Source organism: Melanostigma gelatinosum, assembly GCF_949748355.1.
Source record: "Melanostigma gelatinosum genome assembly, chromosome: 21".
NCBI lineage: Eukaryota > Metazoa > Chordata > Actinopteri > Perciformes > Zoarcidae > Melanostigma > Melanostigma gelatinosum.
The window spans coordinates 2,542,174-2,567,462 of NC_136654.1; the positions used below are offsets into that span (position 1 = coordinate 2,542,174).

Genomic DNA, 25,289 nt, shown 5'->3' on the forward strand with positions numbered 1-25,289 from the left:
ATGTCGAAAAACGTGAAAAAAGTCATAGTATAGCATGTCGAAAAAAAATGAAAAAAGTCATAGTATAGCATGTCGAAAAACGTGAAAAAAGTCATAGTATAGCATGTCGAAAAAAAATGAAAAAAGTTATAGTATAGCATGTCGAAAAAAAATGAAAAAAGTCATAGTATAGCATGTCGAAAAATGTGAAAAAGTCGTAGTATAGTATGTCGGAAAAAAATGAAAAAAGTCATAGTATAGCATGTCGAAAAACGTGAAAAAAGTCATAGTATAGCATGTCGAAAAAAAAGTGAAAAAGTTATAGTATAGCATGTCGAAAAAAGTCATAGTATAGCATGTCGAAAAAAAATTAAAAAAGTCATAGTATAGCATGTCGGAAAAAAACGAAAAAAGTCATAGTATAGCATGTCGAAAAACGTGAAAAAAGTCATAGTATAGCATGTCGAAAAAAAATGAAAAAAGTCATAGTATAGCATGTCGAAAAATGTGAAAAAGTCGTAGTATAGTATGTCGGAAAAAAGTGAAAAAAGTCATAGTATAGCATGTCGAAAAACGTGAAAAAGTAATCGTATAGCATGTCGAAAAATGTGAAAAAAGTCATAGAATAGCATGTCGAAAAAAGTCATAGAATAGCATGTCGAAAAAAGTCATCGTACAGCATGTCGAAAAAAAATGAAAAAAGTCATAGTATAGCATGTCTAAAATAAAGTGAAAAAGTCATAGAATAGCATGTCGAAAAAAGTGAAAAAGTCATAGTATAGCATGTCGAAAAATGTGAAAAAAGTCATAGAATAGCATGTCGAAAAAAGTCATAGTATAGCATGTCGAAAAAAAAATGAAAAAAGTCATAGTATAGCATGTCGAAAAAAAATGAAAAAAGTCATAGTATAGCATGTCGAAAAATGTGAAAAAGTCGTAGTATAGTATGTCGGAAAAAAGTGAAAAAAGTCATAGTATAGCATGTCGAAAAAAAACGAAAAAAGTCATAGTATAGCATGTCGAAAAATGTGAAAAAAGTCATAGTATAGCATGTCGGAAAAAAGTGAAAAAAGTCATAGTATAGCATGTCGGAAAAAAAAATGAAAAAAGTCATAGTATAGCATGTCGAAAAACGTGAAAAAAGTCATAGTATAGCATGTCGAAAAACGTGAAAAAAGTCATAGTATAGCATGTCGAAAAAAAATGAAAAAAGTCATAGTATAGCATGTCGAAAAAAAAATGAAAAAAGTCATAGTATAGCATGTCGAAAAACGTGAAAAAAGTCATAGTATAGCATGTCGAAAAAAAATGAAAAAAGTCATAGTATAGCATGTCGAAAAACGTGAAAAAAGTCATAGTATAGCATGTCGAAAAAAAATGAAAAAAGTTATAGTATAGCATGTCGAAAAAAAATGAAAAAAGTCATAGTATAGCATGTCGAAAAATGTGAAAAAGTCGTAGTATAGTATGTCGGAAAAAAATGAAAAAAGTCATAGTATAGCATGTCGAAAAACGTGAAAAAAGTCATAGTATAGCATGTCGAAAAAAAATGAAAAAAGTCATAGTATAGCATGTCGAAAAATGTGAAAAAGTCGTAGTATAGTATGTCGGAAAAAAGTGAAAAAGTCATAGTATAGCATGTCGAAAAACGTGAAAAAAGTCATAGTATAGCATGTCGAAAAGAAATGAAAAAAGTCATAGTATAGCATGTCGAAAAATGTGAAAAAGTCGTAGTATAGTATGTCGGAAAAAAGTGAAAAAAGTCATAGTATAGCATGTCGAAAAACGTGAAAAAAGTAATCGTATAGCATGTCGAAAAAAGTCATAGAATAGCATGTCGAAAAAAGTCATCGTATAGCATGTCGAAAAAAAATGAAAAAAGTCATAGTATAGCATGTCGAAAAAAAACGAAAAAAGTCATAGTATAGCATGTCGAAAAATGTGAAAAAAGTCATAGTATAGCATGTCGGAAAAAAGTGAAAAAAGTCATAGTATAGCATGTCGAAAAACGTGAAAAAGTCATAGTATAGCATGTCGAAAAAAACATGAAAAAAGTCATAGTATAGCATGTCGAAAAACGTGAAAAAAGTCATAGTATAGCATGTCGAAAAAAAATGAAAAAAGTCATAGTATAGCATGTCGAAAAATGTGAAAAAGTCGTAGTATAGTATGTCGGAAAAAAATGAAAAAAGTCATAGTATAGCATGTCGAAAAATGTGAAAAAGTCGTAGTATAGTATGTCGGAAAAAAGTGAAAAAAGTCATAGTATAGCATGTCGAAAAACGTGAAAAAAGTCATAGTATAGCATGTCGAAAAACGTGAAAAAAGTCATAGTATAGCATGTCGAAAAACGTGAAAAAAGTCATAGTATAGCATGTCGAAAAAAAATGAAAAAAGTCATAGTATAGCATGTCGAAAAATGTGAAAAAGTCGTAGTATAGTATGTCGGAAAAAAGTGAAAAAGTCATAGTATAGCATGTCGAAAAACGTGAAAAAAGTCATAGTATAGCATGTCGAAAAAAAATGAAAAAAGTCATAGTATAGCATGTCGAAAAATGTGAAAAAAGTCATAGTATAGCATGTCGAAAAAAGTCATAGTATAGCATGTCGAAAAAAAATTAAAAAAGTCATAGTATAGCATGTCGGAAAAAAACGAAAAAAGTCATAGTATAGCATGTCGAAAAAAAATGAAAAAAGTCATAGTATAGCATGTCGAAAAAAAAGTGAAAAAGTTATAGTATAGCATGTCGAAAAAAAAGTGAAAAAGTTATAGTATAGCATGTCGAAAAAAAAGTGAAAAAGTCATAGTATAGCATGTCGAAAAAAAAGTGAAAAAGTCATAGTATAGCATGTCGGAAAAAAATGAAAAAAGTCATAGTATAGCATGTCGAAAAAAATTTAAAAAAGTCATAGTATAGCATGTCGAAAAAAAAGTGAAAAAGTTATAGTATAGCATGTCGAAAAAAGTCATAGTATAGCATGTCGAAAAAAAATTAAAAAAGTCATAGTATATCATGTCGGAAAAAAACGAAAAAAGTCATAGTATAGCATGTCGAAAAATGTGAAAGTCGTAGTATAGTATGTCGGAAAAAAGTGAAAAAGTCATAGTATAGCATGTCGAAAAACGTGAAAAAAGTCATAGTATAGCATGTCGAAAAAAAATGAAAAAAGTCATAGTATAGCATGTCGAAAAATGTGAAAAAGTCGTAGTATAGTATGTCGGAAAAAAGTGAAAAAGTCATAGTATAGCATGTCGAAAAACGTGAAAAAAGTAATCGTATAGCATGTCGAAAAATGTGAAAAAAGTCATAGAATAGCATGTCGAAAAAAGTCATAGAATAGCATGTCGAAAAAAGTCATCGTATAGCATGTCGAAAAAAAATGAAAAAAGTCATAGTATAGCATGTCGAAAAAAAATGAAAAAAGTCATAGTATAGCATGTCTAAAATAAAGTGAAAAAGTCATAGAATAGCATGTAAAAAAAAGTGAAAAAGTTATAGTATAGCATGTCGAAAAAAAAGTGAAAAAGTTATAGTATAGCATGTCGAAAAAAAAGTGAAAAAGTCATAGTATAGCATGTCGAAAAAAAAGTGAAAAAGTCATAGTATAGCATGTCGGAAAAAAATGAAAAAAGTCATAGTATAGCATGTCGAAAAAAAATTAAAAAAGTCATAGTATAGCATGTCGAAAAAAAAGTGAAAAAGTTATAGTATAGCATGTCGAAAAAAGTCATAGTATAGCATGTCGAAAAAAAATTAAAAAAGTCATAGTATAGCATGTCGGAAAAAAACGAAAAAAGTCATAGTATAGTATGTCGGAAAAAAGTGAAAAAGTCATAGTATAGCATGTCGAAAAACGTGAAAAAAGTCATAGTATAGCATGTCGAAAAAAAATGAAAAAAGTCATAGTATAGCATGTCGAAAAATGTGAAAAAGTCGTAGTATAGTATGTCGGAAAAAAGTGAAAAAAGTCATAGTATAGCATGTCGAAAAACGTGAAAAAAGTAATCGTATAGCATGTCGAAAAATGTGAAAAAAGTCATAGAATAGCATGTCGAAAAAAGTCATAGAATAGCATGTCGAAAAAAGTCATCGTATAGCATGTCGAAAAAAAATGAAAAAAGTCATAGTATAGCATGTCGAAAATAAAGTGAAAAAGTCATAGAATAGCATGTCGAAAAAAGTGAAAAAGTCATAGTATAGCATGTCGAAAAATGTGAAAAAAGTCATAGAATAGCATGTCGAAAAAAGTCATAGTATAGCATGTCGAAAAAAAAATGAAAAAAGTCATAGTATAGCATGTCGAAAAAAAATGAAAAAAGTCATAGTATAGCATGTCGAAAAATGTGAAAAAGTCGTAGTATAGTATGTCGGAAAAAAGTGAAAAAAGTCATAGTATAGCATGTCGAAAAAAACCGAAAAAAGTCATAGTATAGCATGTCGAAAAATGTGAAAAAAGTCATAGTATAGCATGTCGGAAAAAAGTGAAAAAAGTCATAGTATAGCATGTCGGAAAAAAAATGAAAAAAGTCATAGTATAGCATGTCGAAAAACGTGAAAAAAGTCATAGTATAGCATGTCGAAAAAAAATGAAAAAAGTCATAGTATAGCATGTCGAAAAACGTGAAAAAAGTCATAGTATAGCATGTCGAAAAAAAATGAAAAAAGTCATAGTATAGCATGTCGAAAAACGTGAAAAAGTCATAGTATAGCATGTCGAAAAAAAAATGAAAAAAGTCATAGTATAGCATGTCGAAAAACGTGAAAAAAGTCATAGTATAGCATGTCGAAAAAAAATGAAAAAAGTCATAGTATAGCATGTCGAAAAACGTGAAAAAAGTCATAGTATAGCATGTCGAAAAAAAATGAAAAAAGTCATAGTATAGCATGTCGAAAAATGTGAAAAAGTCGTAGTATAGTATGTCGGAAAAAAGTGAAAAAGTCATAGTATAGCATGTCGAAAAACGTGAAAAAAGTCATAGTATAGCATGTCGAAAAAAAATGAAAAAAGTCATAGTATAGCATGTCGAAAAATGTGAAAAAAGTCATAGTATAGCATGTCGGAAAAAAGTGAAAAAAGTCATAGTATAGCATGTCGAAAAAAAAATGAAAAAAGTCATAGTATAGCATGTCGAAAAACGTGAAAAAAGTCATAGTATAGCATGTCGAAAAAAAATGAAAAAAGTCATAGTATAGCATGTCGAAAAACGTGAAAAAAGTCATAGTATAGCATGTCGAAAAAAAAAGAAAAAAGTCATAGTATAGCATGTCGAAAAACGTGAAAAAGTCATAGTATAGCATGTCGAAAAAAAATTGAAAAAAGTCATAGTATAGCATGTCGAAAAACGTGAAAAAAGTCATAGTATAGCATGTCGAAAAAAAAATGAAAAAAGTCATAGTATAGCATGTCGAAAAACGTGAAAAAAGTCATAGTATAGCATGTCGAAAAAAAATGAAAAAAGTTATAGTATAGCATGTCGAAAAAAAATGAAAAAAGTCATAGTATAGCATGTCGAAAAATGTGAAAAAGTCGTAGTATAGTATGTCGGAAAAAAATGAAAAAAGTCATAGTATAGCATGTCGAAAAACGTGAAAAAAGTCATAGTATAGCATGTCGAAAAAAAATGAAAAAAGTCATAGTATAGCATGTCGAAAAATGTGAAAAAGTCGTAGTATAGTATGTCGGAAAAAAGTGAAAAAGTCATAGTATAGCATGTCGAAAAACGTGAAAAAAGTCATAGTATAGCATGTCGAAAAAAAATGAAAAAAGTCATAGTATAGCATGTCGAAAAATGTGAAAAAGTCGTAGTATAGTATGTCGGAAAAAAGTGAAAAAAGTCATAGTATAGCATGTCGAAAAACGTGAAAAAAGTAATCGTATAGCATGTCGAAAAAAAATGAAAAAAGTCATAGTATAGCATGTCGAAAAAAAATGAAAAAAGTCATAGTATAGCATGTCTAAAAAAAAGTGAAAAAGTCATAGAATAGCATGTCGAAAAATGTGAAAAAAGTCATAGAATAGCATGTCGAAAAAAGTCATAGTATAGCATGTCGAAAAAAAAATGAAAAAAGTCATAGTATAGCATGTCGAAAAAAAATGAAAAAAGTCATAGTATAGCATGTCGAAAAATGTGAAAAAAGTCATAGTATAGCATGTCGAAAAAAAACGAAAAAAGTCATAGTATAGCATGTCGAAAAACGTGAAAAAGTCATAGTATAGCATGTCGAAAAAAAAATGAAAAAAGTCATAGTATAGCATGTCGAAAAACGTGAAAAAAGTCATAGTATAGCATGTCGAAAAAAAATGAAAAAAGTCATAGTATAGCATGTCGAAAAACGTGAAAAAAGTCATAGTATAGCATGTCGAAAAAAAATGAAAAAAGTTATAGTATAGCATGTCGAAAAAAAAAGAAAAAAGTCATAGTATAGCATGTCGAAAAATGTGAAAAAGTCGTAGTATAGTATGTCGGAAAAAAATGAAAAAAGTCATAGTATAGCATGTCGAAAAACGTGAAAAAAGTCATAGTATAGCATGTCGAAAAAAAATGAAAAAAGTCATAGTATAGCATGTCGAAAAATGTGAAAAAGTCGTAGTATAGTATGTCGGAAAAAAGTGAAAAAGTCATAGTATAGCATGTCGAAAAACGTGAAAAAAGTCATAGTATAGCATGTCGAAAAAAAATGAAAAAAGTCATAGTATAGCATGTCGAAAAACGTGAAAAAGTCATATATAGCATGTCGAAAAAAAAATGAAAAAAGTCATAGTATAGCATGTCGAAAAACGTGAAAAAAGTCATAGTATAGCATGTCGAAAAAAAATGAAAAAAGTCATAGTATAGCATGTCGAAAAACGTGAAAAAAGTCATAGTATAGCATGTCGAAAAAAAATGAAAAAAGTCATAGTATAGCATGTCGAAAAATGTGAAAAAGTCGTAGTATAGTATGTCGGAAAAAAGTGAAAAAAGTCATAGTATAGCATGTCGGAAAATGTGAAAAAGTCGTAGTATAGTATGTCGGAAAAAAGTGAAAAAGTCATAGTATAGCATGTCGAAAAAAGTGAAAAAGTCATAGTATAGCATGTCGAAAAAAGTCATTGTATAGCATGTCGAAAAAAAATGAAAAAAGTCATAGTATAGCATGTCTAAAAAAAAGTGAAAAAGTCATAGAATAGCATGTCGAAAAACGTGAAAAAGTCATAGTATAGCATGTCGAAAAAAAAATGAAAAAAGTCATAGTACTGGATGTCGAAAAACGTGAAAAAAGTCATAGTATAGCATGTCGAAAAAAAATGAAAAAAGTCATAGTATAGCATGTCGAAAAACGTGAAAAAAGTCATAGTATAGCATGTCGAAAAAAAATGAAAAAAGTCATAGTATAGCATGTCTAAAAATGTGAAAAAGTCGTAGTATAGTATGTCGGAAAAAAGTGAAAAAAGTCATAGTATAGTATGTCGGAAAATGTGAAAAAGTCATAGTATAGCATGTCGAAAAAAGTGAAAAAGTCATAGTATAGCATGTCGAAAAAAGTCATAGTATAGCATGTCGAAAAAAAATTAAAAAAGTCATAGTATAGCATGTCGAAAAACGTGAAAAAGTAATCGTATAGCATGTCGAAAAATGTGAAAAAAGTCATAGAATAGCATGTCGAAAAACGTGAAAAAAGTAATCGTATAGCATGTCGAAAAATGTGAAAAAGTCGTAGTATAGTATGTCGGAAAAAAACGAAAAAAGTCATAGTATAGCATGTCGAAAAATGTGAAAAAAGTCATAGTATAGCATGTCGGAAAAAAGTGAAAAAAGTCATAGTATAGCATGTCGAAAAACGTGAAAAAAGTCATACTATAGCATGTCGAAAAAAAATGAAAAAAGTCATAGTATAGCGTGTCGAAAAACGTGAAAAAAGACATAGTATAGCATGTCGAAAAAAAATGAAAAAAGTCATAGTATAGCATGTCGAAAAAAAAATGAAAAAAGTCATAGCATGTCGAAAAACGTGAAAAAAGTCATAGTATAGCATGTCGAAAAAAAATGAAAAAAGTCATAGTATAGCATGTCGAAAAATGTGAAAAAGTCGTAGTATAGTATGTCGGAAAAAAGTGAAAAAAGTCATAGTATAGCATGTCGGAAAATGTGAAAAAGTCGTAGTATAGTATGTCGGAAAAATGTGAAAAAGTCATAGTATAGCATGTCGAAAAACGTGAAAAAAGTCATCGTATAGCATGTCGAAAAAAAATGAAAAAAGTCATAGTATAACATGTCGAAAAAAAAGTGAAAAAGTCATAGAATAGCATGTCGAAAAAAGTGAAAAAGTCATAGTATAGCATGTCGAAAAAAGTCATAGTATAGCATGTCGAAAAAAAATGAAAAAAGTCATAGTATAGCATGTCGAAAAAAAATGAAAAAAGTCATAGTATAGCATGTCGAAAAAAAATGAAAAAAGTCATAGTATAGCATGTCGAAAAATGTGAAAAAGTCGTAGTATAGTATGTCGGAAAAAAATGAAAAAAGTCATAGTATAGCATGTCGAAAAACGTGAAAAAAGTCATAGTATAGCATGTCGAAAAAAAATGAAAAAAGTCATAGTATAGCATGTCGAAAAATGTGAAAAAGTCGTAGTATAGTATGTCGGAAAAAAGTGAAAAAAGTCATAGTATAGCATGTCGGAAAATGTGAAAAAAGTCATAGTATAGCATGTCGGAAAATGTGAAAAAGTCATAGTATAGCATGTCGAAAAAAGTCATAGTATAGCATGTCGAAAAAAAATTAAAAAAGTCATAGTATAGCATGTCGAAAAACATGAAAAAGTAATCGTATAGCATGTCGAAAAATGTGAAAAAAGTCATAGAATAGCATGTCGAAAAAAGTCATAGAATAGCATGTCGAAAAACGTGAAAAAAGTAATCGTATAGCATGTCGAAAAATGTGAAAAAGTCGTAGTATAGTATGTCGGAAAAAAGTGAAAAAAGTCATAGTATAGCATGTCGAAAAAAAACGAAAAAAGTCATAGTATAGCATGTCGAAAAATGTGAAAAAAGTCATAGTATAGCATGTCGGAAAAAAGTGAAAAAAGTCATAGTATAGCATGTCGAAAAACGTGAAAAAAGTCATAGTATAGCATGTAGAAAAAAGTCATAGCATGTCGAAAAAAGTGAAAAAAGTCTTTGTATAGCATGTTGAAAAATGTGAAAAAGTCATGGTATAGCATGTCGGAAAAATGTGAAAAAAGTCATAGTATAGCATGTCGAAAAAAGTGAAAAAGTCGTATTATAGCATGTCGAAAAAAAAGTGAAAAAGTCATAGAATAGCATGTCGAAAAAAGTGAAAAAGTCATAGTATAGCATGTAGAAAAAAGTCATAGCATGTCGAAAAAAGTGAAAAAAGTCTTTGTATAGCATGTTGAAAAATGTGAAAAAGTCATAGTATAGCATGTCGGAAAAATGTGAAATGTTTATGGTGACGCTCTGCTCACAAGTTTAAATCAAAGTAACGTCAACTGTAAATGTTAAAGCAGGAAACAAAGTAGCCAGCATGCTCCGAGCAGCTCACGTCTTCATACCTTCAGTTATATAATGCAATTTGAATTCAGATACTTATGGCTTTTTAAAAAGGAATCAATTGATGATAATTACACATGTGAAAGTCTTTAATTATTCCCGTGTCACACGCCAGGCTCCCACTGTCTCTGTGTTCAGTCACTGAGCAACAAACACGCGTTGACCTTATTGAAATGCTTTGTAACAGGCCACAGCTGAAATGTTTAAAAGCATCTCCCGCTCTTTGCACACGGCACACTTACAGTACTTTGACTTACAGTGAATGCATTTCATAGCACCCTGAGGCGCGCTGGACCACCTTCCAACCGAGTGGAGGCGGACTGAGCTCCACAGTCTGATACACATCTTCTCCCCGACGACAACGCTTTACAGAAACAAGCTCTCCTCACTTTGTGCCTCCTGAAGAGGATAAAAAAATCATATCAGGAATACGCTGCTTTAAATAGAATTAACAATATTTTTCCCCACGTTAAAGACAACAAGCAGCAACAATATATAAAACACAGTTATGCTAATATACACTCGAACGATTTAAACAGTCAATAGGAACTCCATTTGTTAAAAAACAAACGTATAGCAGTATAAATATACTCAGTATAAAGATATCTGACTACACACATACACAGTGCCACCAGAGACGCATAGATACATTTACAGGTAACGTGAATAATATGGACCCTCGTTCCCTTTAGTGATAATAAAGTGAAGACACACACACACACACACACACACACACACACGTCTGAAGCTGATCTCACAGCTGCTGTTGGTTGTTGCTCCAATAACATTCCCAGGTGTGTGTCCTAAGGCGAAGCGTTGGAAAACTGGTAATATTGAGGAAAGGTTGTGCAGGAAATCCTCAAATGTGCACTGAGTATTTTAAATAAAGTATTTATTTGATTGATTCCTCCAGAGTGGTGAAGAGGAGCCGAGCACCTCCACCGTCTCTGCTCTCACCAGCATCAGAGGACCATCTTCATCTTCCGCTTGCCGGCTTCTTAGTCTCCATGTTTGTCCGTCGCTCTCCTAAAAAAAAAGAAGGAACCTTGTGCCGCAGAGTTCGGGAGGGTCACTCCAACATGGCGTCCAGCTGGTCGGCCAGGTCGTCAAACATGTTGCCGATGTCATCCAGAATGTTTCCTGCCGCCTTCACTGTGCCGTTGCCACTGTGGGACGGACAAGAGTGTTACAAGCCGACTGGCACTAGAGTCAAGTCGTTCTCAGAGACAGCAGCGCCTACCTGTCCACACTGCTCCGCTGTGCCAGTTTGTTCTCCACCACTTTGAGGGCGGCCTCTAGCGACGTACTGGTTTGCTCCAGCCTCTTCTGAGCCAGCACCTCCAGACCGGCCGCACCAGCCGGGGAGGACCCCGCTTTACCCGCCTGACCCGGAGGGGCCGAGGTGGGGTACGAGGGGGCCGGAGCCGGGGAGGACGGAGCGGTGAACGCAACGCTCTGGACCAAAATCAGGTTCAGTGCTGAGGGCCGATGAGGGAGGGGTTAACGAAATAATGAATTCAGAAATATTGGCCACAGTATTATTCATTCATGAGTCAGATTTTGTGAGTTGTTCGGTGTTACCTGCTGCTGATGCCGGGCCCGTGCTGGGCTGAGGGAGCCTCGATACAGACGGACCACCTTTCTGTGGACTCTCTGGTTCGGCCTTCACTGTCAGTGGGTTCCCAGGTGTGGGGCCGGGGACACGCGTCTGTGTGTGCACGGTGCCGCCCAGCTTCGGGGACACGGTGTGAATCTGTACGCTGGTTAGCTTAGGAATGGCTGCTTGTGCACTAGCTTGTGCTGAGGACAGTGATTTCTGGGGGACTGTTGGTTTGCTGTTCGGCGGTTGTTTGAGAGGACTGGAAGGTTTTGAGGACACTGGAGGCTTCGGGCCTTTTCCGAGGGAGCCCATTCTACGGAACGCGTTCCTCGGCCTCTGAGATTCGTCGTCGCTCGGCGCCCTGACGTCGTTCGGCGGGTGGAGACTGTTGGTTTGCGGGTGTTTGTACTCTCTGCTGGGGGAGGCAGCCTCCTCGGGTGTCGGTGAGTCTTTGGGTTTGTGTCGTCTTTTCACCGTGTCGGACTCTTTCAGGTTGAACTCGGGGAGCTCCAGGCTGTTCGGGGTCTTGACCTCAGCGTCCGCGTGGGTGATGACTGCTGTCCGGGGCCGCTGTTTGATAGTGAGGTTGCCTTCTTCAGCGAAAGGGAGGTGGCCACCGGAGCTGTGCTTTGGAGACGCAGTAGCACTCTTTGACATTCTTTCACCTTCCCTTGCATTGTCTGCGAGTGTTCCCTCTGGGCCTCCACCTCTTTGTCTGGCAGTCTCTGCTTCCGTCCTCTCGCTACCCATCCTCCTCAGGCCCCCCAAGCCCAGAGCAGGGACAGGTTTGTCGTGCTGTAGGACGATGTGAGGACTCATCCCATGTGGAAGCGGAGAGGAAACGGGGATGAAAACAGGTGAAACTTGAGTTGGTGGTATATCTCTGCTGCTGCTGCTTCCCTCTAGCCTGGCTGCGATGCTCCTCACGCTGCCTTTGCCCTCCGTCTCCACTCCTTGCTTCACCTCTGGCTCTACCACTTCACCGTTTCCTGGTTGGCGTACCGGGCTGCCGCTCACCGAACTCATCCTTATGGGCGGCGGCGGGGGCGGGCCGTTGCGTCTGGATCGCACAGCGAACGAGTGGCTGCGGTTGACGTGCCGCTGGCTTCCTGAGGCGCTGGTGTGCCCGCGCCCCGGCCTGCGTGACAGCGTGGCGTAGGAGGGCAAGGCCGAAGAGGAGGCGGAGGTGCAGGGGGGAGCGAGGTCGTCCTCGTCGTCGTCCGGCTCGCCGTCGGACAAAGCGTAGCGAGTCAGGCTTTGGGCACGCTTTTTGTGCGGGCCCCTCTGGGCGTCGTCAGCAGGGCCCTGGCCAGGCCGGGGTCCCAGCAGAGGGACCGCTCCAGGCAGAGGTTTGGAGAGCACCCGTGGAGCCCCATTGACGCCTCCTGTCTGGGCGTGGAGGTAACTGAAGGCCTTCTGTGTGGGGGAGGGCTGTGGGGACGGAGAGGAAGGGGAGGAGGGCGGCTGCTGCTGTGGCTGATAGAGGCGGTTGGGCGACTGGAAGTGTTTGGCCTTGGGCGGGACGGCCGGGTAGGCAAAGCGAGGCATCTTGCTGGGTGTTAGCGGAGGTGTTAGAGGGGAGAAGGGGAGTTTGTTGGGGGTAGCAGAGCGACTCAGGTGCTCCCACATCTCTGTGGGCCTCTGTCTACCTCTACCCGCCTCCTCCCCCGCACCACTCCCCAGGCTCTCCTCTGACCGGCTGGATATCCTGGCTGAAGACGGTGCAGCTTGGTGATCTTGAGAATATCCGGAATTGGAATTTCCGGAATTCCCTGACCCACGCGATCGCATGCTAATGCTCTCGTGACTGACCGACATGGCGGATAGAGCCGCCGCAGAGGGCACGCCCCTGATGCCGAACGCCTCGGCCCCCCCGGCCCTGCCCATCATGGCGCTCTGCAGCTCGGCGCTCAACTCGCTGTCCTGGAAGGAGAGGAGCGCCCTGGGGGTGCGAGGGGAGGAGCAGCAGTCGTCGGAAGGAGCGTGAGCCTGCACATTGTGTGTCGGTGTGTGTTCGATGGCCACCATTTCCAGGGCGGCGGGGGGGTTCCGTCGGAGAGTCCCGCCTCCAGATCTGTTGGCGTGGTTGCGGGAGCGCTGCAGGTCGCTGAGTCTCTTCACCGCTAACATTAGCTTCTTCTGGTGGCCTGAAACAGAAAGGAAGGAATCCACTGAATCTCGAACACATACTGTAGGTTCCTCTCATGAACATTCTTAAATGTAAGAATTCCTTCTTGACCTTCAAAACAGTCGTCAGAGAAAAAAAACAGAAATCAATCAGGTTCACTGACTGGCCTTTTCTCGAGCTCTCCAAGTTAAAGTACGTTGAAAACATTTCTATGGAATATATTCATGGTCTAAAATCAATTTCTATCAAAGTAGAATGAAAATGAATCTGTAAGTCTACATTTTCCTCACACTAACAATATGTTGTGTGAAGCGTAGAGGCGTGAATCGATCGGCCGCTGATCAAAACCAGTCAGTCCCATATTTTTGATTTTTTTGCCAGTCACTCGTGCCACATGGTCGGCACACAGCAGCACTGAGTGTAACGTCACACACACACACACACACACACACACACACACACACACACACACACACACACACACACACACACACACACACACACACACACACACACACACACACACACACACACACACACAATGTCTCAGTGTGAGTGAAGAAGAAATAAAGCGTGCAATTTGTCACAACTGCAAGTTCTAAATAAGCAGCGGAGGAACAACCTTAGAATCATTGAGTATTATATGATTCATCCGCATGCATGTTGCTCAGAATAATCGCAGTGACCGGCTCGTCTCTCCCTCACATTCAACCTCTAGTCAGTAAAAATGAGTCTTGACCGAAAGTAAATTACAACGATGATCACGATGTTCAACTGTAATCTTGTAAAATTCAGTTTTCACAGCGATATATAATACATATATTAGAGAGGGAATTATGACCTGTTGAACTTACAACCACTAGCTCGAAGAAGCTGATAACATATAATTTAAATATTGTTCAAATCATTCATTTCCTCATCGTTTGAATTGTGTTTTTATGAAAATAACCACAACAGAAATACATATAAATAGAAAGATAACACTTTACATTTTGGCAGATAACACGGACTTTGGGACGGTTGGAATGACTTTTTGGAACAGTTTCAGGACAGTTCGTCCGGTTAGTCTTGCTGTTTTTAGAAAGCAAATGTCCGCAGACATTGGAATGGGCAGGTCAAACTTTTCAAATTGGAATCAGCAAAGATAATTGCAATCAGTGCATCTCTAGAGAGGAGTAAAGTTAGTTTGGAGGCACAGACGAGACGATCTCCTTTGCACGCATTAATGAACATGAATGGATGTTTAAGAGTAAAAAATGGAAGAGCTTCATTCTTTGGGGGAAGTCCCCAGCAAATGTCATAGAAACTCGGTGTAATTCCTCACCCAGTTTGGTGATGCCTATCTCCTGCAGGTCCTCCCAGGTGATGTCTTTGACGATAGTAATGGAGTCGTAGCCGTTGTCACACAATCTCTTCTGGTACTGAGGCAGTCCAATCACACTCAGCCACTCCCCCAGGTCCGACTGAGAGCGGCAAACACAAAAGAGACCGTCAGGATCATCCTGGACGTTGTGCTTTGCTGATTTTAGGAAGCAGGATCAATTGTGTCACGATAATAGCCCACAGACAGATACAAGTACAACAAATTCAAGAGGAGCGGCTGCATCTCATCAGTGTATAAACACGAGAGTGGGCCACTGGAAGCGGTTCCTCACAGGGATGTAATCAGGCAGCCACTCAGGGATGCTCAGCTTGCCGATCTCCATTGAGATCTTCTTTCTGTGGCCTGGTTTGGTCACTCCGATGGCTGTCAGGTCCTGGAGAACAAAACACATGTAGGCGGCCGGCGAATACAAAATAATGAAGAAGAAAAAACGACAGAGAAGACATCTCATCTTTCAAATATTGGGGATTGACTGCTACAGTGTGAGTTTTATAACAAGAACATCGTGTTCACAATATGACACCATGCATATGCAGCGTACAAGGAGGAAACTATGCACACAAGCAGAAGAAGTATGGCGCTAATGGTGCATAGCAAGTAAAAGTAAAACAAGCAAATTAAGAAACACATTCAACAAGAAAGATGAATCTAAATTTGAATCATTTGTTCATGCTAAAATGCTGATTGCAACACACACACACACACACACACACACACACACACACACACACACACACCTCGGGGGTCATCCTGCTGATGGTGGGTACGTCATATCCTGAGTTGATGAAGTTGGATGTGTACTGCTGCAACTGGAACTCATACAACCATTGGTAGATGGCCTCAGAGTCCTATTAACAGAGAGGGAGGATGTTTGTGAGGCTTCTCTACCTTTTTCCATCAAAAATAGCCTTTTCATGTCGCTTTTCCTTTAACATGGTGAAAACCTGCCGAAAAACTCAACGTTACAAACGTGCCGGAAAACAATCAGTGAGAATGTTTGGGTGGTTACTTCTTCTTCTTCTTCCATCTGTTTCTTATTCAGTGTTTTCAAACTCTCAAACCAGAGATGGTGCTTGTTAGATCGGTGGAAAGACGAACAAAGATGGTTTTGATGACTTGTATTTCTGTCCAGTTTGAATGAATGCGTTTCACAATAATGAGTGAAGTAAAACCACTGTTTTTGGAGAGTTGTGGCCTTTGATGAAAACATATTAATTGTATGTTTTGTACATCAACAAATGACAAAACTTGTCCAAATCCCCGCTGATTTAATGAACAAATGATCCACTTAGCATCACATCGCATCGTGCTGGAAAAGGGGGCACAAGATTAGCGCATCCACCAAGGTGTCACGCTTCCATCACTGCCATCGGGGGTGGAGCCAAAAAACACCTGCGACTACTGCAGAGTCATTTATCCCGAAGATGAACGCCGAGACAAAAGCAGTTGGTTGTGAGTGGTTTTTTTGTCCAGTGGGAAAGCTCACCTTGCCCTCCAGAAGCTCCTCCGGCCTCACGGAGCCTTTCTGAGGAATGCCGTTGACTTGCCGACGGGAACCACCTAGAAAACACACATGATCAACGGTACAGGACGACAAACCGCCACCACGCTGTCCCGAGTGTCTGCGGGCTCAGCACGCCCTGACGAGAGACGAGGAGACGCTGCTAGAACAAGAACGATACACGTTTGAGAAAGTTACTGATGTAGTCTGCATTAACACCAGTCATGTTGAATCGGTCTTCTTGCAGCTGACTGGGTTGGGGTGGAGGTTGTTGGGTCTCTCCAGGTGAGTGAAGGTGTGTTATCTACCTGATCTGAAAACCCACTGAACACGCTCATGACTCATCTCTCCTTCGGCCATGACGCATTCCCACAGATCTCTGAGGAATGCACCTTCCCTCCCATCTCCAGCCCGAGGCGAGTGTTTTCATCCTTTCTCTCTCTCTGCTCTTTCAGACGTCCCTCCTCACAGGGTCCTTTTACCAAACATGGAAAAAGCCGTGGAAATAACATATTGGAATTCCTAATTTAGGGGGTGTTGCCCTTTAATACAATGTAAACTATCTGCGCGACGAGACATCTGCATGACTTACCAACGGTAAGTCAGAAAGCATGTTTTGTAATTTGGGTGAACGACACACAACAGATATTTTAAGCCTCTGGTCCTTGATTGAAGGCACAGGTCAACATTTGGGGTATGTGCTTATTTTACTTTCTTTCCCAGAGTTCCATGAGAAGATCATGTCCGTGCATTAGGTTAAGAGCATGAGCCAGCTGCGATTAGCTTAGCATAAAGAGTGTACGCAGGAGGAAGCAGCTAGACTGACTCTGTCCAAAGTTTAAAAACACACCGTCACTCATTTATATGTTGTGTGTCATCACAGGGATGTAAAAACGATATTTGTTGTTCTAAGGGGGGAGTTCGGTGCTGGAACTATTTCTTGGCGCGGTGATTTCCCGGAGCCTCGTCATCACGGCGAGGCTGCCAGGTTTGGTACTGCTCCGATTGGACACGCATCCTAAAACCTGTGCCGCAGACACTGCAAGCAGACTGGGCAAGAACTGGTGTCGTTTTTACATTCCTATGTGTGTACAGACGAAACATAGAAGATACAAGGTGGGCACATCGCTTTGAACTTTAAACAGGCCAGGCCAGCTGTTCCCCCCCCCTGCTTCCAGTCTTTATGCTAAGCTAGGCTAACCATGTTCTGACTCCAGTTCTGTACTAAACACACTGACACGACAATCTTTTCATCAAACCCAGGGAAGTTGTATTTCCTGACTCTTTTGAAGTATTAGTTTAGGTTAATCTAAAGCTGCTTCTCTGTCTGTGTATTATATTCACTCCGGTTCCTTCTCGCTCTGCTCTGCTGACCGGTCAGGGGCCCGATGTCTCCCAGGAGAGTAGAGCACCTCGTGGAGAGGTGTTTGGCCTCAGGGCAAGAGACAAAGCTTCTGGGTTGAGAAGCTGGTTGTTTTATGAATTATGAATTTGACTCAACATTATTTATCAAGACGAATATAGAATCAAGTTTTAAGAAATTTTAAGAGCATGTTGTTTTGCTGACATATTCGTTGCACCTGTCTTAACAGTAGGGAAGAAAAAATAGCTAATATCGGACAGATGTTATAACTTTTGTCCTGAAAAATTCAGACTCAGAAGAATTTCATCAGGAGCCTTCGTCTCTGGTTTCACCTCCGCTGTCTCACTGCCACCACATTCTCTCAATAAACCTCTGGTCACATCTAACAAATGAACCCAGCGACAGAGAGGACGTTAAAGAGAATAAATATATGATCCTCGACAGCCGTGACAAAACATCAAACAAGCTGTACGTGAGTTCTTACCCTTCAGGTGGAAGGAGAGCGGAACAGCTCCTGATGTTTGGCACTTCATCCTCCTGCCGATCCGTCACGCACACACTTCTCCCAGTTAAGTCATCTGATCTGCTCTCTTTCTCCTTCATTTGACAAATGTGTTTTGCTCTTCCTGGTTCTGTTCCTGTCCCCCTCCCTCCAAGCTCCTCATTTCTCTCCTCCTTCACTTTGACCCTCCTTCCTATGCAGCCCGAGGTCAACAGAGATCCTCTGCTTCATCCAACATGTCACTCCATGACATCTTCACAGCCCCTTCTCAGCAAGCAAAGAGAATAACTGCACAGGTGCACTTTTCTATGTTTTTTGGGGCTTTTGGTTTTGCACCTGCTGTACAGATCTCAGAGCGTGCACACAGCCTACCAGAGAAGATTGGGAGCTTTTCATGGGTTGTGTGGTGGAGAGAGGATTGTGGTTTTATTGGTTTCTGTGGTGAAACCTTTTCTCTCTCCTCCCATCTCATTTCCTTTCAGACTCAATGCAGAACAAAAGCACTCCTGCTGCATTTGTCCACAATCACATTCCTCAAGTAGGTCCAGTAATGTTTAACATGATACAACAATAGCATTTCTGGCTTTGTTGCTGTTGTTCCCTGGATATGAGTCCTAGAAATGTATCAGGACATAAGGTTTATATTTTAACCTGGTTTTCTTGCACTGCCATTAATATTTTGACCCTCCAAAATACGGATTATTATTATTAGGACCGTTGTTAGAACAGAAATCTGAGACATTTAGAGTCACATGACGAGAAATAGTCATAATATTAAGATAAAACAAAGATAATACCTAGAAAATATAGTGTAAATAGTCAAACACTTTTGTGGGAAAGTGATAATATTTCACAAAAAAAGAATACTTTTTCAACAGATGAGAAAACAGGTGACCATTTATGAGTCAAATGAAAGATTTGGATGATCGGCAGTTATAGATTTCACAAATAAGTAACGACATCCAAGATTATCACGGCGTTTAAAAGAAATGAAATAAATGACATGATGCACACGGGCCGGCCCATAACTGGACTCAGCTTGAAGCAGCAGCTAAAGCGCAGCAGGGAGCAGAACTATTCCAGACAACTTCCATGACAACTTTTTACTTGATTATCAAATGTTGTTGATATGAAGGAGCTGAGACAGAGAGGAATCGTATCATGAGACTTTGTTGTTAAACACAGGAAGAAGACAGAAGATGTTTTACTCTCTGACCAACCTGTGGATCCATCTGCCTGTTTGTTGTGGTCTGCTCCGGCAATGTGGAGGTGGTCTCCTGATTCACCAGCAGAGGGAGCCAGCTGCACACAAAAGAACTCATAAAGGAAAGATGCAACGACCGCCACCACCGCCGCCACCGCCGCCACCGCCGCATCTCTAGTATTACTGAGGTGGCAGACAATACCCAACATGGCAAGTCAGATCGTCTTGTATTCAAATGTTCATTCACACAACGACAATGTGTAGCACCGGTGGAGAAATCGGAGCAGATCTAACCTTGCCAGTGTCGGCATTGTGGCGATTGTGAATCCCATTCTGTCTGTGGCCGCTCTCCGAGCTCTGACCGCTGCCAGCGCTGCGGCTGCTGCCCACACTGCCGCCACTCCCAACACTGTTTCTGTCCCCTGAGAGAAAACAGAGAGGTCACCGTGTAGAATCAGACTTACATTTGACTGATAGTTTGGGAAACTGCAGGGAAAGCAAGATTGTATTGCACAGCAAAAAATAAATTCAACAAGTCCTTAGAAATTCCTATTTGCCCATATTAAAGGATTAGTTAACCATTATAGGATATCTACTTGCTTGCTTTCTTCGTCAAAAGTTAAAGGCACAGTGTGCAGGATTCCAGCAGAAACAGAATATAATATTCATAACTGTGTTTTCATTGTTGTATAATCACCTGAAACTAAGAATTGTGTTTTCGTTAGCTGAGAATGTAACCCTTTACATCTACATAGGAAGCAGATCTCTTCACGGAGTCCATCATGTTGCACCGCCATGTTTCTACAGTAGCCCAGAACGGACAAACCAGAGAAACTTGAGCGAGCCTTTCACGGTTTTACGTTACCTGACGGCCCACCATAGCTGTCCAACATGCTTGTAAAACTACGGTAACAAGCGCCGCAGAGTGCAAAACCTTTGAATTACAAGCCACCGTCTGACTTCCCCTGCTCCTAAAAGAGTATATAATAACATTGTTATTATAGTTAGCATGGCCTCTGAGCCTCACATTACCCCAGTCTTGGAAAGGGAGGAGTGCAATCTAGATGCCACCAAATCCTTCATGTGCCTTTAAATTAAACGATCGATACCAATCTCATGTCTGTGGACAAGTATGGTGATTAGCTTAGCTTAGCTTAATGACTGGACGCAGGGAGAAACAAGTAGTCTAAGTCTGTCCAAAGTTAAAAACAATTAAACGTAATTAGTTTGGCCCATACATGAGGTGAGGGAGTTACATGAAAGTTACAGAATGCAGCACCCCCTAGAATCACAAAATCTCATTTACATCTCTGTTTTTGTACGAATTAAAACACAATATAACATGTTAATTAGTGAGCTTTTATGCTAAGCTAGGCTAATCAACATCCCAGCTCTGGCTTCGATTGCTATCAATCCTCTTATCTAACTCTGGCAGCGCATTAGTGTGTTTACCAAAACAATTTTAGCAATGATCTGGTGATCAGATGACATGATGTCTTTGCTTAATAAAAAAACTAAATTGCAATTTTCAGAACTCAACACTGGTTGAAATGACTTGTTAAGAAAATTGTTTTTCATATTTTGCTGTGCAGGCTTTCAGGGTGGAGGCAGCTGCAAAAAAACCAGTCAGGAGAAGAAGAAAAGGCTTTAAAGAGTGCTGCTCAGCAGTATGTCCTGCTGCAAGATAAGCCAAAGGTTATGGTTACTGTGTTATTGGGGTGTGGGTGGCAGGATGGGGGGGTCAGGGTAAGGTCAAGACTCTGGGATTTTAAGGGATAAAGACGGGGATAAGCCGCCTTAAAGAGGCAGTTTATCAGAGTGGCTGGGATGGGATCTGGTCAACAGGTTCACACAGGCTGGCAGGGGTTTGGGACCACACACCCTTACCAGTGGGAGAGCTCCTGAGGACCCAAATGTCCTGAGCGGGGCTAGCAGGACTAGCTGGGGCAGACAGCTGACTGTCAGGTGGAGCACCTAACAAACACACACACACTTTAGACACACACTCACTGTGTAAGCCACACACTGTAGCAGGGAGTGGACCTACTGCATCAAGCTGCCACTGAGCGACAGAGGATCGATCGAGAGGGGACTGGGACCAGGGTGCTGTTTGGGAGGAACATGTGAAACTTGGGAACATGGACGGATTATGAGACAAGGGGCCCCTGGGCACAGACGTGTAAAAGGCCCCACCACCCCTCTACATATTAGCAAGACTTTCAACAAGACCGAACAAGAGGGATTAGGATGGCTTTTCAAAGGGACGCTAAGAACTGCAAAACTATGGTTGGCCCAACCCCTCGACTATTGTTCCAGAGGGGCGATTCATTCACCGTCATGACTGGACAACACAATAGGGGAAGAACAAAGGGGGCAGTGTCTGCATCATGATCATGACCTTATCTACAGCAACCTGTGATCAGATCCTTATTATCTTCCGAATGAACGGTTTTGAAGCCTTGAGTTCAGCATTTTGCTGTCGCCATCTTGGTCTTTTGCAACCAGAAGTGACACGAGAGGGCGGAGCTTAGTACAACCGAACGTTGAACAAAGCGACTCCCAGACTGGACAAAGTCCTGGAAGCCCCGCCCTAAAGCATCCCCTGCTTTATGGTCTGTGTGACTCTAAATGGACCATAATGTACTAAATGAACATCATGCTGTATTGAAGAAGACTTGAAACTAGAGATTGAGACATAAACTCATGTTCACAATGTTTACTGAGGTAATAAATCAAGAGAGAAGTAGAGTCATTTTCTCATAGACTTCTATACAACCAGAGGAGTCGCCCCCTGGTGGCCATTGGAAAGAATGCACGTTTACGTTTTAGTGGGTCATTCAGGATAAACCCGCAGGTGCGGTCATATGCAAATGCCCAATGGCATTGTAGCGAGGACTACTGTACGGACATTTCCAAATCAGAAACCTCGGGTTAACGGGGAAGTCTGTGAAACTTAAAGCACAGACTGATGCTTTCATTTTGCAATGCAGGAAGTCCAGGTACGCGCTCTGGAGAGCTATCAGCAGTGCTGAGAGACAATACAGGGACAAAGTGGAGTCTCTTTGTGGTCGTTCTGTCGCTTTCTGGTCATACTATGTCTCTTTGTGGTCGCAGCGGTCTCTTGTAGTCTTGTGTGTGTGTGTGTGCGTGCGTGCGTGTATACCTGCGGGATCATAACCAAGGGTGTATGAGTCATCGGTCTGAGGGGCGGAGCCATGGCTTGAGGAAGGAACTCTGGACGTTAAGTGTTGTCGTTGGCAAGGCATTGAGGCTTGCCGGGAGAGAGTGCCCCCTATGGTCAAGGAGACAGGTTTGGGTTGATGCTGGCATGCATGAGTGAGGGACAGAAGTTCATGTGCATGCATGTGTGTTTTGTCAGCTTGAACTGCATGCACAGGTATGGGAACAGACTGTAAGATGGCAACAGAAAACACCCTTTTGAAGTATTGTGAGCACATTATGAACTTTATTATACATTCTTGTTCATTGAGTATTTGGAACAACAGCTAAAAAAAGAGCAAATTCACCATGAATCCCCTCTGGTGTTACATAAGAGGCTGCTGAAAGAGGGTGTAAGATCACCAGCGATGCTTATAGGGCTTACTTTTCCTTTGTGTGTTGTTGGTCCACAGTTGCTGACACCATTGACATTATCACAGAGCTCAGGCACACACACACACGACTGAGTTTGCCTCATAAGCAAAGAGCCTGTCACTGACTTCAAGTCAAACTCTCTTTCTCTTGTCTGTTCTTCCTCAAGCATGAGCGCGCACACACACACACACACACACACACACACACACACACACACACACACACACACACACACACACACACACACACACACACACACACACACACACACACACACACACACACACACACACACACACACACAGTGAGGGCTTTAGCACTGAGCTGACACTTTGCAATCTGGCCACAGTAATCCTATTAATGTGCGTCTCCGTTTGTGAATATCTCCGTTTGTGTGTTTCCTGGCTTGTTGAGGACCTTGAAATGAAGTGTCTTAGCTTGTGTGTGTGTGTGTGTATCTATGTCTGTAGCTGTTATTGGACCCCTCGCTGTGCTTGTCCCGCTCTTTGAATGTCAGTGGCTTTCCAGCTGCAAAACAAACATAGGGATCCTACTCCTTTTATTCACAGGGATTAAATCAGATGGTTTACAAACACGCTGAACCTTCCAGTGATCATCCATGCCAACATGATAGATCCTGCTCGTGTACAAGTGTCGAGATATATTCTTAGCCCAGACATATAACCAATACCCTGGGTTAGCCCTTTTAAACACCACAGTCGAGCCACAGGGCTCGAAGTGGGTCAGTAGTAGGTGGTACTTCTACTTTTTACTCTTTGGCGTAACGTGACTTTTTCTTGCACAAGCTGCCGATACAAAGGCCTCTGCCGTCTTCATATCAGGTTCTCTGGGGCAATCCATAAGCCTGTCATCATACGGTGTAGCGCCAGCATTGTTGTGCCGTATGAACACAAAAACAATGAGGAGGGCATCTGGACGAGGGGAGAACCAGGGCGCTATCATTTATCACCACAGTGTTTTTTTCACGTTTATTAAAGTGATCAAATATAATGAATTAGACAACATTTCAAAGTTTTCTGAATATGCGATTTTGAATTACAGAATATGATTTTACAGGGAAAACGTTTCCAGCAGAATCAATGTTTAGACGCAGGCTGTGTAAATAACAAAATAATTATTTAACTAAAGCAAGTTTTGTCTTTAAGTTATTTGGGCTTTATCTATAGTAACAATAATGTCCCAAAATAATGTGAAATTGCATCGTTTTAAGTGTTCTTGGAGGAGGACTCCCAAATTATATTTATTATTTTTTAGAAGAGTGATCCACTTTGTCTTAAGTTAGTACAGATAAAATGAATGTAATGGAGAAAAAATGTAAAATTCTTCCCTCTAAAATGTCGTGTGGCATGAAGCAGCATACCTTCTGCAGATGTGGTGTGTGTGCGCTGCTTGGTTGTCTACCTGCTCGTCTGCTGAGGACCTCCACCACTGAAGGGGGGAAGAAGCCCACCCGGTCCGTCCCCCGCTGGGTGTCATGGACGTGGCCCTTCCAGCGGCCGTCTGAGTGCTGCTCCACGACCTGACGCCAACAAATCATGAGCACGCTGCAGCTGAAATGTTTGTGTCGCTGCAAACAGCATGAGACTCGCGACGATGCACAATCACATTAGACAAGAGTATGGAACATAAACAGTCTGGAAGAAATTACTCAGAGATGTGAAGACTGAGAGCTTTGATTAAAGGGGGGGGGGGGGGATTTGGAGGTTTGCTTTCATAACATTTTCCCTTGTCAACTGCACACCGACTCTAAGTGTGTCACGTGTGTGAGTCCTCCAGGCATGTTTTTCAGTCCATAATGAGAGAGCCAATGAGCTGGAAGTACAGTCCATTCATCGTGAGTGCAAAATGCCTGGAGAGGACAAAAACAAACACCTCCGCCTTCTGACAGGAAACCACCACGACATACGAGTCCATACAGGAGTCTGGGCTGTCACAATGACTCGTATAAAGATATCAAAATACACAGCAGTGAGCACGTAAACACAAAAATGTGCACACGCATGAATTAGTGCAAACAGCGTGCGTGTGTGTGTGTGGGGGGGGGGTGCGATAACAAGTTGTTAACGAGAGAGTTACTGCAGCAAGTTAGTGCCTGTTCCTCGGCTGTGGTCTCCTTGCTCAGGGAACACTAAATGACGCTGCTACATCCCACGCAAATCCCACCAACACGCCTTCCCTCACACAAGTCCTCATCGTGTAATCCTCACTCTGCCTGTGAATAGGCAGCACAAGGCAGGTAACAATGACTTGCAGCTCAATGGATTTTAAAGTAGTTCCACTCTAGTGAACTGCAACATGGTTCACCTGTACACGACCGGTGTTACAGTAATTACTGCATGGTTACAGACATCAACTAAACACACAACAAGCCTTCACTTGGGAAAGGTGCAGCACAGTGAATATGCAATGTCAAAAGAGATTTTGTAATCTGAACCATGAAAAGGTGAAGAAGTGTGTCTGG

General features: G+C 40.5%; 1 protein-coding gene across 2 annotated transcripts in view; it reads right to left on the reverse strand.

The window, feature by feature from the left end:
* Window positions 1-9,635: 9,635 nt before the first annotated feature.
* Window positions 9,636-25,289, reverse strand: part of LOC306794809 (CASK interacting protein 2) — a 44,959-nt gene continuing 29,305 nt past the window's right edge. The window contains exons 11-21 of one of the 2 annotated variants that reach the window (XM_079293020.1): window positions 24,230-24,347; window positions 22,377-22,505; window positions 19,508-19,635; window positions 19,230-19,311; window positions 16,130-16,203; window positions 15,381-15,491; window positions 14,915-15,016; window positions 14,584-14,722; window positions 11,113-13,278; window positions 10,772-11,009; window positions 9,636-10,697 (exon numbers count right to left, since the gene is read on the reverse strand). In XM_079293020.1, coding sequence (XP_079149146.1) covers window positions 10,601-10,697; window positions 10,772-11,009; window positions 11,113-13,278; window positions 14,584-14,722; window positions 14,915-15,016; window positions 15,381-15,491; window positions 16,130-16,203; window positions 19,230-19,311; window positions 19,508-19,635; window positions 22,377-22,505; window positions 24,230-24,347 — 3,384 coding nt within the window. In that variant the 3' untranslated portion in view covers window positions 9,636-10,600. The remainder of the gene's footprint in view (window positions 10,698-10,771; window positions 11,010-11,112; window positions 13,279-14,583; window positions 14,723-14,914; window positions 15,017-15,380; window positions 15,492-16,129; window positions 16,204-19,229; window positions 19,312-19,507; window positions 19,636-22,376; window positions 22,506-24,229; window positions 24,348-25,289) is intronic. The other variant, XM_079293021.1, reaches the window with a different exon arrangement.